General features: G+C 37.2%; 1 protein-coding gene across 1 annotated transcript in view; it reads right to left on the bottom strand.

The window, feature by feature from the left end:
• Positions 1–19,953, bottom strand: part of LOC107036409 (protein cortex) — a 110,904-nt gene that overhangs the window by 1,508 nt on the left and 89,443 nt on the right. Inside the window, exons 2-6 of the mRNA XM_015254354.1 lie at positions 7,466–7,687; positions 4,694–4,964; positions 2,844–3,159; positions 1,127–1,346; positions 703–1,027 (exon numbers count right to left, since the gene is read on the bottom strand). Coding sequence (XP_015109840.1) covers positions 703–1,027; positions 1,127–1,346; positions 2,844–3,159; positions 4,694–4,964; positions 7,466–7,687 — 1,354 coding nt within the window. The remainder of the gene's footprint in view (positions 1–702; positions 1,028–1,126; positions 1,347–2,843; positions 3,160–4,693; positions 4,965–7,465; positions 7,688–19,953) is intronic.

Raw genomic sequence — 19,953 nt, 5'->3', positions numbered from 1 at the left:
GGGGGGGGGGGGGGGGAAGATAGCGAATTTTGATTGAAAAATTAGAGGGGAAGGAGGGGTGTCATACATCGAGAATTCAATACAGCTTCATTTCACACACTTTTGTAGACATTTTTCAGACACTAAAAAACATCTGAATAAAAAAAAAATTTGTTCGAATTTCAAACTTGAATTAAGATATTTAGGTACCTATTCGTCTGAAATTCAGAGAAATTTTCATTTTATTCAGACATTCTTTACTGTCTGAAAAATGTCTACAAAAGGTGCGTGAAATTCAAAGATTCGTTTTTGCTGTGCACTCGTATTAAAATTCCCCCTTTTTCACACTTGTAACACAATATACTATTTTTAACAACAGATGATGCAATGAATCTTGTTCCCAACGACATCTTGACCGATTTCAATCATGATTGAACTAGGTCAAGGGGTCGTTAGGAACAATATTTTAAATCACAATTGGATTCATTTAAACCATTATTTCTCCAGTTATCCTCGAAAAACGATCGGTCACATACACACATACACACACTCCTCAGGCCAAAGTTAGTTATTCTGACCCAAAAAACTTTTAATTCCAGATTTGACGAATACAATGCATCTACTCGGAACCAAGAAATCAAAAATTCATAAATACTTCGAATTTTAACGAGCAGTTTAACTTCATTAAACCTTCCAATTGAAAATTTAAAAGCGTGTAGTCACCCAGTTTCGTATGATCTGGATTCCAAATAACGTTGAACGCATGAGTTCCATATCGTGTACTCCACTGTGCCACATCGACAACCCTGTCCCAACTAGCCAATACAGGGATAGTGACAAAACGTTTGTCGCCCTCCCAGTAGTACCACTGTACGACCAGTTCTCCGCTGATCTTGTTCCAGTTCATGTTCTTCACGTGGCCCAAGAAGGCTACTCGTTTGTATCCAATGGACTCCTGCCTCTGCATGTCCCAAAGGGACAGAGAGCCATCGCCGTTTCCACCGCCGATGCACAGTGTTCCCGAGTCCCAAGGGTGCCAAGCGAATGCCTTATTTCGAGGTTAAAAAATCATTGAAAAAGTACATACGTCAGTTATATTACGTTTTATGGCCTATTTGGGTAATGGAATAATGTGGATAAAATGTACCTGGGTTGCATCGTAGTAACCAATCTCGAGGTAGAGGATCATTGCTGGGTAGAGGTAGATGCGAACTAGTTTGTCTATTCCGGAGGTTGCCAGGTAACGATTGTTGGGGGATACTGCTAAGTTTAATACTGCTCCTTCGTGAGATGGGAGGTGTTCAATTAGACGATCTCCTTTTGATTCACGCGTGCGGAAGAGAGATACTTTTCCAGATGTGCACCCTCTGCGAATTAAAATTATAGATGGGATTCGTTTAGAGAGGACGTCGGCGAGATTTGAAAGTCTTCGGTAGAGCTAGGGATCCATTGAACTTTTGATATATGATGAGATATGTTGATAAATTAGAAAGATGATTACCTCAATCAATTTGCCTCATACATTCTACAAAAAATGAAGTTTTCCGTGTTTTTACCTTTAAAATTTTCTTTGCACTGCAATTTTCATCCCATTGACATAATTTGTATCCATGTTCATTAGACTCCAAAGACCAAAGTTGAGCGTTCGTTTTATGATTCATCAAATAGATTATGAGAAAATTGAAACAAGTCGATATCTCGATTTGTGCACAAGTTAGAGTGATTACAGTGTTTTAAAAAAAACGGAAAACGGAAAACGGAAATATCTTGAAAACTTTGTATGAACGGGTGTATATGTTTTGATTGATTCAGATAAAAGACATCAAAGCGAATATTTTGAAAACAAAATCGAAATCTGTTCACTAGCAACTTTGACAACGAATAGGTTTTTCTCAAAAACTATTAAATCGATCGAGCTGAAATTTTGCACAGAGTTAGTCCTCATTAAGACTTATAATCTAAAAAAATTTTAGATTTTTGGAATTACTTTAGCCACTTAATTACTCAATTTCCTAAAAATTGACCACAGGGAAGCCAAACTTCGTACTTTTTACTTTTTACGTTTTAGACTATTCTACATCGTTTTCAATCAAAATTCGAGAATGTGAAAATTAGACGACTACAATGCTTTCATTCGGAAAAAAGAAAAAATTTGTTTTTCCAAAATGTTTTGCAAGAAAAAATAGGGAAAGTTTGTTTTTCCTCCATCAGTTCCGCATTGCGCGTAAAATGTATTTGTTTTGAGTAGTTAAAAATTGCATTTTCATGTACCATGAAAACGAAGAAACGAAAAAAACGAGAAAAAAAACAATATTTTCAATTTGTGTTCAATTTTTTCATGATCTATTTTAACAGCGAAAAATGAATGCTTAACTTTGTTGTTTTGAGTCTAACGAACATTTAAAAAAAATATCAATTGGATAAAAACTGATGCAATGTCGACTTAAAAGTTAAAAACATTGAATACATCGTTTTTCGTTTATGTATGTGGCAAAATGGATTGGCGTCGTCATTTTTCCCTTTCGGAAAAAAGACTTCNGAAATCCCACCGATCCCCCCCCCCCTCCCTTAACGACTTCCCTTCCAATAATAATTATATTATTTTGATTCTTTGTCCATTCTATTCTCAAGCAATACAAAGAAATCAAACCAATGCCCCTCGTACTCCAAAATTAGCCAAAAATTTTCTTTGTTTTATTACATATCAATAAATGGGGTGATAACTTTTATATTTTTCCGAAATCCGGCCCTCGCGAAAAAACATTATCGGAAAATTACCAATAACTTCGAAATTGCGAAGACTCTACTCTTTGATTGCATGTTTTATGATGAGTAAGAAGAATCGATGAAAATTCCAAACTTACACGACAATCTCTTCATCATCCACACTCCAATTCATACAAGTAATATCACAATCATCGCAGAGACATTCCTCACTCCATAATATTTTCGATGATGGCACATCGAAAACACATATTGTGTAACTTCTCGAGTACATGGCAACTTGATCTCCAGCATTATTCCACTTGAGGCATTTTACCTGTCGTGACCCTGGGAACGAGGACTCCACCGAAATACTTATGTGCGATGGATTAGACTCGTCCATCGTAAAAAAATGTAAATTGATGTCCACTGGGGCCACAATGCAGTTCTTCGAACCCCAATCAATGGCTCCACGGGCTGCAATTCCGAGACAAAAAAACATTCCACTTTCCACATTTTTTTTGGAAATGATTTTGGTTTCACCAATTGACGAAAATTGTGGTGCTATGGAAGGATTTATAGAATTATACTTCTATGAATTTATATCTTCATTTTTCTTAGGCTTTCCATGTGCGGAATAGCTGTAATCCTATTTCAGGATAAAATCTCCCTTGACCAAAAAAAAAATATCTTGATTCAATCCGCCGCCTTTCCTTGATCTGAAGATAATTTTTTTTTTATCGTTATTTTACATCGCTTCGACCCGGTTAGGGTATACTGCGATGATGATTAAGACTTTAAATGGTTCGATCGCACCATTCTACCCGGCCGGGATTTGAACTCGGAATCTTTCGCATGTGAGGCAACGAACTTACCTACTGCGCCAAGCCACCGGGCAATCTGAAGATAATTGAATGAAGTCGAGAATCTCTTGATTTTGAGTAATTTCCACGACTTGGATCAAATATCTCAAAAAAAAAGTCAAGTCGAATTGCCGATTTGATTCACGTAGAGCTCAACTTGAATCAAATGCCTTTTCTACTTGAATTAAGTCGATTCCGGATTGACATCAGTTTTCATAAAACAAACTGGTAGCAATTTGTCAAAATTTCATGGGAAATATGGTAGTAATTCTCGTGAGAGTGATATTGAATCCGATTTAGGGAAAAAATGGTTCTGAAATTTCAAGGTTTAGGTAGAATTCAACGAAATTTTCAAATTTTCGTTGGATTTTCCGGGTTTTTTCCAACCTCTCAGGAAATAATTGAAGTGAAAAATCGAGTATTTTATGGATTTTTAGATCATTCGAACAGAAAATCAGTGGAATATTTGATTTTTCAATGCCAAGATTTTCTGAAATTCCAGTGATTATTTTTGGTAATCGGATCTGGCCTTCCCTAGGCTAATCAGAGTTCAGTATTCAATAACATGAAGTATTATTTTATTTTTCTATTTCATTGGTTTTATCGAAGTAGTTCTCGATTTGAAACCCCTCCTCTAGCCTGCCTCCCCTCCTTTACTTTTCCTCTCATTGTTATCTGCAGTATCATGGCCGTCTTACTCTTAGATGTGCCCCATTCGAGCTAGGACTGCACGGGAAACCATGTAAAACCCCAGTCGCACAGCCGGCCGATTGTGCAGAGCCCTAATGTATCCATCTGTCACACTGACTAGATGGAGACACTAGGCCGCTACACCGTGCCTACCGCCCGTAATTTTTGTGCGAGCGAGGTGTTCCTAAGCGGTCACCCATCCAAGTACTAACCCAGCTCAACGCTGCTTAGCTTGGATGTCCGCCGGAGCAACACCTCACCCACCTAACCATTACAGTCGGTAATAACATGAAGTAGTTCCCAATTAAAATTACAGCGGATATTTCCCCCTAGCTTTCGATAATTTTCCTCTAGCTCTGCAATTGTTTCTCTAACCAAATAATTGTCAAATATTAAATTCCTAGTAGTAACTATAATTCACATCACCTATTGAAGAAAAATCTTTATCCTTTACGCACCTGGTCTCGATCGATTTGGAATCCTAATTTTGTGATGATGTTCCCCAAGTAGAGGCCTGCTCCTTGGTTTCACCTTCCAAATATTCTCCTCATACTCATCAACAACACTATTCCTCCTTCTGTTATCCTTCCTGCCTGTAACCATCTCCTTAAGCCGACTGTTTCCACTAATATTCAAAACCCTGTGATTACCAATACCCGATAAAACATCAAGCCCCTGCATCGCTCGTATCATGAGGCGTTTCCTCCACGTGGACTCCAAGAAATTTATCTGAAATAACATCTACAATCTCAAAGCATTCATTTGATTCGTTTCATCTATTCACATTTGCTCGTGTGAACGAAAAAAAAAAACATATTGGGTGAAAACAAATATATTCAAAAGGAAAATACTACATGTTAGGGATTCAAAAATGAAACGCCATCGAGTGTAAGATCAAGGCGTGGGCAGAGGAATTGCATGGATAGAGTGAAAGACCTGGAGGGCAAGTAAATTGTCCAGACACAGGCCAACGTTGAAGCTTAACGATCGAAGAAGCGCACATCGTCCTCTATATGTGCAAGTTTAACTTCAACCACGACCATGGTCAACGTGTTACGCGATTACGCTCGTAAATCGTTCCCACTACAGAAGGAGGAGACGTCCTCCAATGTAACTTGGGTATATATCCAACGTGTCAGTGTTACTATATTCGTACCGGCGATTATGAGAAAGCGGAGAACGAGTCTTCGTGATGATATAGAAATAAATAAAGTGGGATAACAAAAAATTATTGAGGAAAAGATTTACTCATTTTGTTTGCTTGGAAGGTCGGGACGAGGCTTTGTGGATTATGGACGATTTGGTATGGTAATGAGGGAGAATGTGTCAGGGAGGTTGTGCTTGTTGTTTCAGCAAGGTTGACTATTTTTTTCATTTTTATTATTGTGGGTGCAATTTAGCGGGGAATTTTCTGCCATGGAATCATAAAATGAACGTTTCTATGGAGAATTTTGTTTTGCTCGTTGAACGAACTCATTTTCAAAATTATTCGAGGATTATTTCAAAATAACAATTGAAGCATGCATCGTTTTAGTGTCCATTAGAGAATTGGAACAGCAAAATTTTTAGATGTCTTCTTTGTAGCTTTAATTTAACGTTACAAATGAAGTTTTTATGCGTAGCCGGGTAGCTTACTTTGATTTGAATATACACTGTTGACAAAATTTAGTCGAATTTTCAGGAAAAAAATTTGAATTTGATTTAAGCGAAAAAAAGCAATGAAATTTCAAGTTTTTATTTATTAGTTATTTATTTATTTTTCTATTTCATTGGTTTTATCGAAGTAGTTTTCGATTTGAAACCCCTCCTCTAGCCTGCCACCCCTCCTTTACTTTTCCTCTCATTATCTGCGGTATCATGGCCGTCTTACTCTTAGCTGTGCCCCATTCGAGCTAGGACTGCACGGGAAACCATGTAAAACCCCAGTCGCACAGCCGGCCGATTGTGCAGTGCCCTAATGTATCCATCTGTCACACTGACTAGATGGAGACACTAGGCCACTACACCGTGCCTACCGCCCGTAATTTTTTGTGCGAGCGAGGTGTTCCTAAGCGGTCACCCATCCAAGTACTAACCCAGCTCAACGCTGCTTAGCTTGGATGTTTTTATTTATTGTGGAAGTTTTTATTTATTTTATTTTTATTTATTTATTTTCCTTGCCATATATACCCTATTCGAGATTTTACATATTTGCGGTTTGACGGGCCGACTACTTCTCCAACTGTGTCCATTGTACCCCAGGAGCTGTACACCACGTACAGACTCTCCTGGTGACCGAGGGAAACCATGGAAAACCTTGGTCAACACAGGCGTCCATCGACCGAGCTTCATCGGAGAATGTTCTCCTAACACTTCTCCGATGATTCTCGGTGTCTAGACTTCCGTTCGACGGGTTCCGAAAGATTAAAAATCCCAATTGCCCCAACCCGGACTCGAATCCGCGCCTCACGAGTCCCGCCGTCCGGCCAAGCGATTTAATCACTTCGGCCACCGTCGCCGGTTCTGGAAATTCAAGTAAATTTTAATTTTTTTAAGCGGCAGGGAGAAGAAAATTGCACACTTTACATGAATTTTCAAGAGTAAATGAATATTCACGGCCAAATTTCCTTTGATTTTCAGTGAATTCAGTTAACATTCTTGGCATTCTAAACATTTTCTAAGGAATTCACGGAAAATCCAGAGGAATCCGGAAGACAAGGAAAAATTGCTCAGAATTTTTCATTAATTTCTCCGGAACGATTAAACTGAAATTTACAATTCCCATGAATTTGTGAAGGAAATTATGAATTCTCAATGACAGAATTTCTTGAAGTTTCAGTGGAAATGTTACTTGTTAGAAATTTCTAAGCCTCTTAACACAAATTTCAGTGGAAAATTTTTAACAGTGTACATTCAGATAAAATTATCATTGTGTGACTTATATCATTTTTTTCTCAATTTACAATATATAATTAGTAAGTAGAGTCATGCGATTCTACACCAGGAACGCCCAGAACGTAAATCTTGGGTTACGCTAGGAGCTGATGATGGGGTTTGATTAATACTTCGCTACTTGGACAACAATTTATTTCAAAGATATACTTTTTCTTAATATAATTCAGTTGCACCAAACGAGGTTTCTTAACTGTTACCGCGATTCGTTAATAGTTAACGAATCGTGGTAATAGTTAAAAAGTCGAATTATTCCAATTTTATACTTTCCTGAGGATGACTGTTTCAAATAAAGTTACCTGGTTGATTACATCAACATAATTATTTGAAGAAGCATCCTTCTCAATTTGTGTCTCTTTCTTCATCAAACAGTACTTCGAAAAATCAAAGTTTTGGGATCGTCTGTTCGGGATGAATCTGTCTGCTTGACCCTGGCAGTTGCCCTTAGGGTAAAAGTTGTTCGAATGAATGGGGTAGGTCTTCTGAGGAAGCGAGGACAGCGAGTAGAGTGGTACTGGTTCCTGAAACACGTGAGAAATACTTATGTTTTATTATTTCTCGGAAAATCTGTGAACACGTGCGGTCATGTTCTCAAGCTAAATCTCTTTGTTAATTCATCAGTAACGGATAAACCGGTATGAACTCCTGAAAAATCACGCGAGTCCATTATCAACCCTAGAAATATATCTATCGCGGCTATTCAATCTTTAGACTTATTGTGACAATGGTGTTCACAATGGTTCTCAGATCAATGAATGATCCAGACATAAAATGGGAAATTTTATTTTTCGCATAATTTTTGCAGACAAGGCTTTTGTGAAGGGGTGGTCGAGGGAACCGTCTGAGCGTGGGGCATTATGCACAACTATGGAGGATCAAGGGTTGGAGGATATTTGCCACCGTACATTCAGTCCCCTATTTCTATCTTTTTTTTAGAGAGTTTAGACCCCCAGCGAACATCTGGCCCCCGTGGCCTCTTAGGGAGTTTTGATGGATGGGACGAGACAAGCAGCTAGTTTCTTTCGATAAAAATTGTTTACCCGGAGTGTTATTAATTGTATTGGCTCAGTGACAGTTGAAGATGGAATTTTTTTCGGAGACTTTCTAATTGGATTAATCATTTTACCACTAATTTTTCTATTTTTCATTCGGTGAAATTCATCATCATAATTTTTCAGATAGAGAAGTTATTCAGCATCTCAAGAGATTAAATTGTTTGATGAAATCAAAAAATTGAATTTTGTGCTGAAAAATCATGGTAAAATTTGTTCTCCAACAGTGAGGTAATTTCCAATCCCGTTCCGTTTAAGAAAATAATTTTTGATCAATTAGTTTTCGTAACATTGAAGTAAAACAAATTAAACATGTATTGTTTTTTTGCTAAAAAAGAGCAGTTTGCTTCCGAATGGATTAATCGAATTAAAACACAAAGTATGTATTCGGTTTTCTGTCATGAATTTCAAAGTAATAGGGATCCTTCCCGAAGTTTAACCTTAAAAAAATTCCATAATTTTTTTTTAAAGACAATTTGAGATAATTTTTTTTAATGAACTGAATTTATTTTGAATTGGACAGATTGAGTGAACACATAATGAATGTAAAATTTGATATCACAAGACTTCATGCTCCAGATATGTCAATGTTGATGTCTCCTCAGTCGTAAGTAAATTATTCAAATTTTATTTGTCTCCTGAATAGTTTTCTTTAAACTGGATTTAAGACCCGTATAACTTTTTGGTTAATGAATTAGCAATTTGCTTCTGAATGATAAATTGGGGAAGAAGACATACCAGCCATGAAATCTTACTATGATTCCCAAATGTCCCAAATGTCTAACGCTCCTTATGCCCTGGTTAAACATCTAACAGAGGCTGACTGAATTAAAATTGAATTGGTTTCAACTTCCACTGAACATTGATTAAACCTTGCCAAAACCTTGGTTAAACCTCGATTAAACTCCGACTAAATTCCGACTCAACCCCGACTAAACCCTGACTAAATCCTGACTAAACTCCAACTAATCCCGACTAAACCATGATAAAACCTCGATTAAATGCTTTTTAAGGCTATAATTTCAAAGCAACTCATGAGATCTTCGAACTCGACCGAGATATCATTCAAACGAATATTTTAAGCCATAATTGAAAAGATTTCGACGATTATCTTTTGAATGATCATCGAAAAAATAAATTTGAAAAAAATCATACATACATACATATATACATACATACGGACATGATCTAAAAACAGCATATTCTAACTCCTGCGACCAAAATTAGTCATTGTCACACAAAAAAATGGAAATTTCCAATTTACAACGACGAATACAATGCTTCTATTCGGAAGTAAAAATGAATCCATCATGATCTTCAGTAATAATTGACTCAAAGATATCGTCATATTAAGGTTTCAGCTCGCAGTTTAGGAAAATCGAAGGTGAAAAACATTCAATGAAAGAAAAAAAAGTTTTTGGGTCCAAATGCTGACGTCCCAAGCCCACCTAAGGCAACTGGATTTCGTCCCAAAGGGGTGCATGTTTGTTTTGCATATCTACCGGCTTTCGACCTCTCCACTCTCATTTCCATTTTTTAAACCTCTCATCTCCCTTCTCATCCATTCACCCTCATTCTCCCCCAGGTCTTTCTCTCTCTACCCATAACAAATGAATTTTTGTCTTTATTGGAAACCCACCCAAGTAAAGGATATAAACCTGGAATATACTTTTCTCGTCTAGAGCACTCGCACTCGGTGGAAGGACAGACGGGCCTTTATGCAAATGAGTACTTGCGGGCTACCTTCTTTGTCTCCAGTCCAAGACATTTATTCGCACTCCATAAATAACAACTGAGTGTACATTTAAGCGCGTTTGAAAGCGACGACAGGAATATTTCTAGATGCACTCGCGTGCCTCGCCGCTGCGGGACATCTTGAAGACAACTTCATCGGATAAAGGGGATTACCAAAAGTTGGAAATTCCAAGAATCGATTGAAGGGGATATCCGGTTAATGCTTTTGTCAAATTTTATACTCCAACTTCTCCAATTTAATTTTGTAATTATAAATAACAATTGAGAGGATCCTGCCTACCGAAAAGGGAGGAGCTTGGCGGATAAAGTTCGCGACATTAAAACTCGCACAAAAAATACCAAACAATTACCTGGGTAAAGAGTGAAATGGAGTTCAGAGATATGCATGCGAAGTAGGGATATGCAGAAATTTTGTGACATGCCAGTGACACGTCATATGACCATGACGTGTTAGATGCCAGTTACACTATTGAAAATTTATGCTTGAAATTTTCGGTGATAAAAATTTTTGTCTGAAATTTCCGCTACATTTTTGGAAAGTTGCATTGAATTTAATTATCTGAAATTTCAAGGAATTTCGTCATTGAAAATTTAGAACTTCGTGAGAAACTCGAAGAGAACTATCAATTTTAGTTCCAAAAAAATTAAAAAAATTTTTGTTCTTGCGTATACCCTCTCGGGTTTTTACGATTTGTGAACCCAACCCCTTGTATCGCACTCGCCGAGGGCCAAGCAAAAACCTCACTTGAGGGAAAAATCTTGACCAGGTACAGTACGGCGTCCCTTGCGAGACTCTCGCTCGGACAATGAATCTGTGAAAATTAGAGCGTTAAAAAATCATTTTGGTCCCCCCACCGCGAATCGAACCCGAGTCGTCACAGCCATCGCCGTCGGTCAATTTCAGTTCCATTTTTCCCTGAAAAATTAGTAGAAAACCAGAAAATTCCGGTATTTTTTCCTCTAAATCGCATTCAGTGTCGTTAAGGAGAGATGTATTCTCACGTATTTCTCTGGGTGACGGTTGAAGACTGAAGCCAATAAATCGAGCCTATATGAACCCTGCAGGAAGATCTAATTTGCATGGAGCTGAAGGACTTTTAAATCTACTCTTGAGGGACCAGATGGGGTGAGATCGCGTCTCCTGCAACAAATGGAATCTTAGACGAAAAATCATAACCGAGAGACTTTCCCATAGGGAATTGTAGAAATACCCCCAGCAAAGGGAACAAACAGGTTTTTTTACTGCTCATGGGCCCAACCTGATTCCTTCGCAAGGTGCCGAAGGGATTACCACCTTTCCCTCCCCTGTTTCTTACAATGTGTATTTTAATTTCACATTTTTACAGACTTAAATACCTAGATAATATAGTAAAGAACATGAGTGTAGTGGTTTTGAGGGAATCTACAGATTTTATGAATAGATTCCTTTTAAATTTTTCAAATCGACTTTTGTGACATTTTCAGTGAATTTTCAGACTTTCTGGTCATTGAAACATCAGGTATTTCATTCATTTTCTGATTGAATTACTACAAATCAATGGAAACTGTTAGTTTTAGTTCAATTGTTCTGTGGAAATTAGTGATGCCGCGAGTGGAGACGCGACAAGAAATGGTATTTTTACACAATTTTTATGGCATTTTCTCGTCTCGTCTCGTCAAGAATAGATGGTTCTTTCATTTGTCTCGTCTTGTTTCATCTCGTCGTACATGAAAAAAATAATAGCCAAAAAAAATGAAAGAAAAAATAAGGGTCGTAAATATAAGGGTCTCGTCTCGTTTCTCTCGTCTCGCGGGGCATCGCTTGTAAAAATTCCGAAAATTCAGGTAATTATTTTCCTCATCACTCTTCCGATCAACAGAATTCAACGTACGATATTCGATGTTCCGTAGCTCTATCAAAAGAGAAAAAATTGAAAATGGAGGTCATTGTTGCTATGAATATGCAAATAAGTTAGAGAGAGTTCTTGCCTTCCTATTTCTCAAAAACTTTGAATTCTATCGAATTAGTGATATTTGGAATATCATGAATTCAATTCAAATGAAATATTCGAATTCAATGTCCCTCTTCTACAAATTACTAGGCAGCTCCCAAATCGTAAAATAAGCCCTAGTTATCTCCTGCTCACCCTAGGATTTTAATGTCACGTGACTATATTTCTTCTCCGAACTTGGTTGACATAAATAAATTTAACCTCTTTGAGCCACTATATTTATTTGTATAGGTGCTCATGGGGGTGTACGGGACTCCCCATCTGGCGCTTCTCTTCAAAAAGCAAATTAAAATTTCGTATATAAGTATTCATATAAATTCAAGTTATGGTGAAGCACTTGGCGTTATCCAGGATCCGCGACGGGGACACAGCTGGTATGAACCCTACAAGAGAGCAAAATACTCCACTAGGAGTAAGCTCAATTTCCAGGAATTAGAGTCTCCTTCTAACAACGAAGATCCTCATTATCTTCTGTACCTCCTGATATTAGAAATAACACAACTATTCAGGGGGTAATCAGGGTCTATTTATTTATATAAATATTTGGGGAATTATGATACCGCCACAACAATATAGTCACGTGACGAACATCCTATTCCACAAAATTTCCATTTTTTCCTAACAATGTATCTAAAACTTGAAATCTTATAACCATGTTTTCCCTAAGTCAAATTCAACGTCATTATCAGGGTCCGGGACTTCGTGCTCCTAAATCCGCGGGGGGTGCCGCACATAAAAAACAATGGAAGTAATTGGAACCAAATTTTCTCGATAATAGCTACAGTATCTAGTCCAAGTTTATGCATCTTAATATTTGACGTTTACCCACGTCAACTTGAATGAATGACAATGAAGATTATCATCTGTTTGTCGCTGATTCAGATCGCAATATAATGAATTGTGAATTATCGAAAAATTATCGACAATAATTCCACTTCCACTCCACCAGAAAACGTCGAATCTTCAATTTCTAGTGCTTGAAATTCGAATGGGGGAAATAATCTCTGAAATTTAATTTTCTGTTCTGACAGTATAGCACTTCAGCATCTGCACTATTAGAAATTTTTGGCTGAAATTCCCAGTACATTTTTTGGAAATTTTTATCATGCTGGAGCTTCACGGAAATTTCAAAGAATTTCGTTATTGAAAATTCAGAATTGCATGGAATAATCAATGCGAACTGTAAATTTCAATTCACTTATTCTCTGAAAATTAGTACAAATAAAAAAACAATCCGGTGAATATATTCTTGAATTTTCAATTAATTGACAATTCATCATAATTCTGCACTGAATATTCATTATTTCATTGAGTATTTCTCATTGCAATGCAATTCAAAATTTTTTAATTTTCCTGTATTCTCAGTAAAATCAGAAATTTTATTATTTTCGCTTCCTTAAATCGCATTAAATGTCGCTCCCTTGAAAATTACTAGTCGACTCTCGATGAGATTTCAATTTTTTTCCAACAGTGTACTTGACAATTTTTTCTACTACATCAGTTGTCAACTATTAATGAAGTAAATATTCAATTATGGACAATTATTCCCGGATATGCCTAGAAATGATTGATGGAAATAGATCGTAATGAGTTTATTAACTAAAATTTCTCGGGCTTTGGCATAATAAACTTTAAAATTATTCACAAAAAATATTATCCTTGATGAAATTATCAGATACCTCAAGTCCTCGAATATATCGAACATTGAATTTATTAAAAATTCATTCCCCCTACAGTTATAATCCCGACAGCCATGAAGAATGATAATGCGATATAATTCGAGGCGTAAATATCGGCATAAACCTCGATGATTCTCGCTTTTAAGCTGGATCCGAGGAGGACAAGACAATGTCATTGCACGATAGCGCATGACCAGTGGCGTCTTCCCACGGTACAGGAGTAAAAGTGGACAGAGTAACCGACACAAATACGTAACACATACGAGGTTACACACGTATATGAACCGATGTGGACCGGTCATGGTTGGAGGTATGAAGCGCAGATGACAATCGCACACACGCATTCAAGTCGTGTGGACGAGGCGCGTGGATATTCTTTTCTTTCATTTTTTCTTCTTTTTGCCTCGGGGGCATCATCACCTTGCGGCAACAGTGTACAAGGGTCTCACTGGGTCAGAGGAGGCTCGAGGTCCTGCCCCGGAAACCCTTGTACCACAGGTCGAAAGGTAATTGTGCTTTTAAAACTAGTCCATTGTGGATATTTTGAGCGAAAAAAATGCCTGGAACCATCAACCCTAGATGGGACTAATGAACTCTTGCAAATGACTGCATTGAAAACTTTCAGATCACATTGAATGCTCAATGGTTTTCAATTTGGGATCGGTCCACACTGACTACACAATGCATTAATGCTCATAATTAAAAAAAATTAATCAATTAATAAATTAATTATTCACCGAAAAAAATCCGGTGTAGACTTTTTGGGACACCGATTGGTCTTGAATTAACACCAGATATTACATACGATGTCATATGGTGCGGTGTAATTTTAACACCGCAACTCCACGCCAAAAACGGTGTGGACTCATTGGGACACCGATCGGTGTCAATTTAACACCAAATTTTTTACAGTGTTCAGCATTAATTTTTTTTAGCCTCATAATATAAAATTTTTACCTCGCGTTACCATCTACCTTTGGATAAGCTATCTGTATTACATTTAAGTTTATGTTATACTCTTTAAGTCATGTAGTTGGTCTCGGCTGGTGGACTATTATACCAATAAATAAGTAAATAAATAAATAAATACATAAACAATGGGACAATAATGAAACTGATTTTATATGACTGCACGCTGTATAGATCTTACACACTTCGGAGTTTTGTTCACATGTGCTGAGAAACTATCATATATTCTGCCTAATTTTGTGGTGGGCTAATGTTATCAATTATGATTCCTTGAACAGTTAGAAAAACATTAAAATTTAATGGGCAGTTTGGTAGTACATTTCTGGAAAGTGACATGAATTTCAATTTCGAAGGAAAAAATCCTGAAGTTCGAAATTTCCCTAAAAATTCCATGGAATTGCAAATTTTTAAGCAGCAGACAGATGGGAATCCCCCACCTTACTTGGATTTTCGATTGAAACATGACTATTCAATACCATATTACACTGGGTGTTCAATTAATTGAAAATTCAAGCATATATTTTTATTATTCACGTTTCTTTCTTACCACCGTTACGGTTCTATAGGTGCCCTATTTTCATCCGCCTTTATGCCTCTCCTACTATTCTCTTCATGTTTACCCCTCCCCGTCATATCTGTGTTACCACAGGCCGTCTTACCCTTTACAAAACTGCACGCTATTCAGGCTAGAACTGCAAGGAAAACCATGGAAAACCCCAGTCATATAGCCGGCCAATATTTCAAGGTCCTATTGCATCCCTCTGTCACACGAGATGGGTACAGTACGTCTGTACATTCGCGCTCAACTCTAGTATAGCTTTGCACGAGGAGGTAGAACTAAGCGGACACCCATCCAAGTACTAACCAGACTAAAGATTGCTTAGCTTAGACGACCGCCGGAGCCACACGTTATCCCTGTGACCACTACTGTCGCAAATTCAAGAATATATTCACCTGAATTTTTCTGATTTCCAGTAATGTTCATGAAATAATTCAGCTGAAATAGAGAGATTCCATTCAATTTTCTGTGGGACTACCGCATAATAAAAATTTTCAAAAATTGCACCGAAAATTTTGATCTAAAGTTGTTAACGATGTGATCTTGATTCCGGTCATACACTGAGAAAAAAAATTTCTAATATCTGAAACATATTTTCTTGAGACAAGTAAATTTTCTTTAATTGCTTAATTCTCTCAGGCATCTCAACTCACATGACGCCCGAGTCGAATAATTGGACCTGACAAGTTCTACTTAGGTCTTTCCGTTCAGAACTGGATAGGTCTTCGGAAGCCTCTTCCCAAGTGCTTCCGAGACCTTTCTACCTCTGGTTATGTCCCATTTCAGCACTTGTTAGGTGTACACTTGTTAGCTTCGTCATTGATTTGATGTACAGCTAATATTGAAATCCCATGAAATCACATCGAATTCTATAAAATATTGAATGAAATCCTTTGAAATATCTCGGGGCCGATCATGGAGAACAAATTTTATGTTGTGTGCATGTTATTTCTATTTGAAATAGTTGGCAGACAATGAATTGGCATTTATTCTTCACAATAGACACTTCGAAATATGTATGAAGCTTTTTGAAAAAATTCTAGAGTTTCATCAAGTTCATTGAGTTCACCGCAAAATTTCTCCAGAGATTTCATTTAGAATGCATCAGGATATCCATAGAAAGGGATATGTGAACTGCCCAAAACCTTGAAATTTCACTTCAATCGATGAAAAGTATATACAATTCTCTAACATCCTTCGAAATTCCAAAAAATATTCCAGAATCTTTAAAATACTTAAATCTTGAAATCCAGGATGCAATTTTTGGCTAGTCATCATCCGCTCGATTATAGCACAAGGAATATAATTTCATAATCGAAGGAAAAGGCGAGCATAAAAAAATAGAGATGATTCAATTCATAATACTGTATTGCGAGATTGATGTTTCGAGAAAAATTGGAAAAAAAATGATGTTTCGTGACAAGTAAATCTCGCGTGAATATATCCGGGAATATGTAAGTTTATAAAACTGTCAATATAGTTCTCTGGTTATCATCAGAAGGGATAATTTTTGTCCTTCATACGTCTAAGAACAATAATTAATTGCGAAATGAGGGAAATTGTAACTTCGAAGAGAAAGTTATTATTAATTAACGTGCGTGTTAACCAACTTTTATCAATGTACCTTTTACTTGTTATTTTCCTTTCAGTTTGACATGCCGACTAACAGGAGGAACTCGGACTACAACCGACAATAAATCTGAAGTCCCAAGTGTTGTAGGCGAACACTCCACTGGGGAGAGCCGGCGTACCCAGGCTTGGCATACAGTGATGTGTGGGCGAATATACACCCGGGTAACTTCGCCCAAGACCCTGGCCCACCTGAGGACCAAGATCTCTTCCGCACCTGATCGCTATTCTCGGACAGGGACCATTCATTTTTCTTCAGTTCTCTTTCTCCACAAATAAAAATGCAAAAAATTCAGGTTATCAATCCGCGAAATGTAATTCAATCATTCTCTTGTCGTATTGTCAAACATTTTTGACTACAATTTTCAGGACTAAAAAATCAAGTATTTTATTGATTTCCAGATAATTCATATAGAAAATCAATGGAATATTAGATTTTTCAATGACAAGATTTCCTGAAATTTCGGTAGACCTTGAACACCATAAAAATTTCCGGAATTTGGCACGCCAAATTCAGACGAAAATTTCTAACAGTGTCCTGTGGTCTGTACCAAACTGTAAAAGAAACCTGGATATCCTTAATTTTTAGAAGATTCAACATAAATAGGGTGAAATGTGTCGATAAAAATCTGAACCTTTGGCTCATTGTAGCTATGATTGATCTCTACGTTGGCACGCTGTCAGCCCGATCGGTTCAGTATTTCCTGAGATATGACAAGTTGTTTAAATTTTGTTTGCCCTCAATATCTTAAAAACTACTGCACCAATTTCAATTTTTTTTTCAAAATACTCGTTTCGTTTTATACTAACAGTATGTACAGATTTCTATGGAATAAGTGATATTTCCTTCCGTTAACCAATAAACAACCCATTATCATCCCACCTACCCCTCCTCTAGTGTGCGCGATATTACAAAAATCAATATTTCAAATGTCAAAGCAGATTCTACATCGTCTCCATGAATAATTGATGAATAAAGGCGTGCGGAGTTTCTCGCCTAATAATTCCCTGGCAGCAATGAATTCCCAGTTCATTATCCCCCTGGATTAACAATTCAAATGAAGAATGCCACTTCACCCCCTGAATTTCTTCATCCAATTCCTAAAATTGCCATCAAATGAACCCATTCACTTTCCCAACATCACTCCACAAATTTTTTCCCTCGACATTCCATCCAACATAGTCATCGTCCTCCAGCGAGAATATCAGCTGAAGAAGACTCGCTGAAAAATAAAGAGAAAACAACAAGTTCCAGAAGTGGAAGGTGAACGCGACAACGCAATAACGACCGTCGTCCTGTATACTACGCGATGATCTATCTCTATCCAGATTTGGTGAGTCCAAGACGTTCATCTTTCTCCTATCCCCTCTCCGTTAATCCACCTATTGGAATACATTTTGCCTTCTATTTGAAACCCAACGTACGGGTCAAACGATATCACCTGGTATTATCGGACATTTTCCATCCCTCTATTTTTCTCTCTCACTCGTTCGCCTCTAACTCCTAACGATTCCTACCTAGGCACTGGCCTTTCTTTCTTGACCGCAAGAAGGAGGAACATTGTCCGTCGCATGTCTGCTCAACCGGATTAATCTCGCCTCCGGCGGGTATATCTCTGCCTCCTCATCGGACGCCAAAGAATCTCGTCCACGACCTTTTAATGCATTTAAATCGCTCAGGTACACTTTGATAAATAAATAAGAAAAGAGTATTGGTTAATCCTCGGGGTTTTAATCTCCTACCATCATTTACCTGCTTCATTGATTCTTGTCATGAAGTTTGATGCGGAAAAGTTGAATTAAGGAGGTGGTTACCGCTATTGGAGATAGTTTCTGATTAACTTTCTTGAACAATTACGGGTTTTTGGTGATAGAGCAGTTTTTGGTGAAAGAGCAGGTCGAGAAATGACGTGCTAGAGCCTCTAAACATGACAAATGTCTCTAAAGATGATATCTGTTTTCAATTGAAAAGCAGAGTTGTGACATCATTGTCTAGGAGGACAATGGGGTCTAGGAATCTCCCCTGGTTCCAAACCATCTTACAGGTCCTAGCACGCCATTTCTCGACCCGCTCTTTCGATTGAGCCCAAAAAAACATTCATATCTTGTCTGACATCTTTGCTACAAACTCGGGTCTTCAACTCGGGTTTTCAATTGAAAATTGAATATTCAAAGAAATTTGATTTCTCAGGGTTATACGACAAAGAAAATCACTGAAAATTATGAAAATTCAGGCAACTTTTCTTCTGAATTTTCACTTTGACGATTAATTTTCGCAATAGGTTTGAAAATCCAAATTGTCATTGAAAATTCAATGATGATTCATAATGAAAAACTTCATGTTTTGAAACTTCCATGATGAATCAGGAATTCCATGAATTCAAATATCTGTTTTCCTTCAAAGTTTTTCAAACTCGTTCTTCACGTATCTCTGAAACACACGATCATTCTAGATCATTCTAGAGTTTGATTGGAAGAAGTTGAGTTTGATTCATAAATTTGGTTTTCAGGATATACAAACTTCTCTCATCATAAAACTGATTATACAAAAATAGATGCAATTTTTCCTCATTTTTTGTGGCGATCATTAAGAATTTCACGGTAATTTTCTCAAGTTTATGGAGTATTTTGTAATTATCAAAACCAATAAATCAAGTTCGCCCTGACAATAACATAACTACCTCAATTTCATTAATTTTGTCGGCTTTACCACTACACTCGGCATTTATTTATCCGCAATAAAAAATTATCCCCACATAATCAGAGGTTAATTGACCGGACACGGGCAGGAACGAGTGAAACATAAAATCAATTGATCAATATTTATGATCGTGTTGACGTTAAAACAAGAACAGTAATTTTTCTCAATCGTGAATAAAAATATTCTCACACCTTAATGAAATAAAATGAACTCATCCCAATAGTGTAAATTCCAATTAGTGTCTACGGTAAGGAACCCAATGGTCTAATGAATTGGTATATTTGTATTGTAACGTGAATGTACTGAGGTGCAAAACGGGTTTATACTAATCGGCAATATAATATCGTAAAGGCGACAGCTCGATAAAACGTTGACCGTTTTGAATCGATTTTTTTTCTCGCTTTTTTTTCGCTCGGAGATATGAGACTGCGTTTTCTGCTCGGGCGTTCAAG

This window comes from Diachasma alloeum, unplaced genomic scaffold (genome assembly GCF_001412515.2).
Source record: "Diachasma alloeum isolate Michigan unplaced genomic scaffold, Dall2.0 Dall_scaffold_00209, whole genome shotgun sequence".
Lineage (NCBI taxonomy): Eukaryota > Metazoa > Arthropoda > Insecta > Hymenoptera > Braconidae > Diachasma > Diachasma alloeum.
This window is presented reverse-complemented; position numbering and strand designations above follow the sequence as displayed.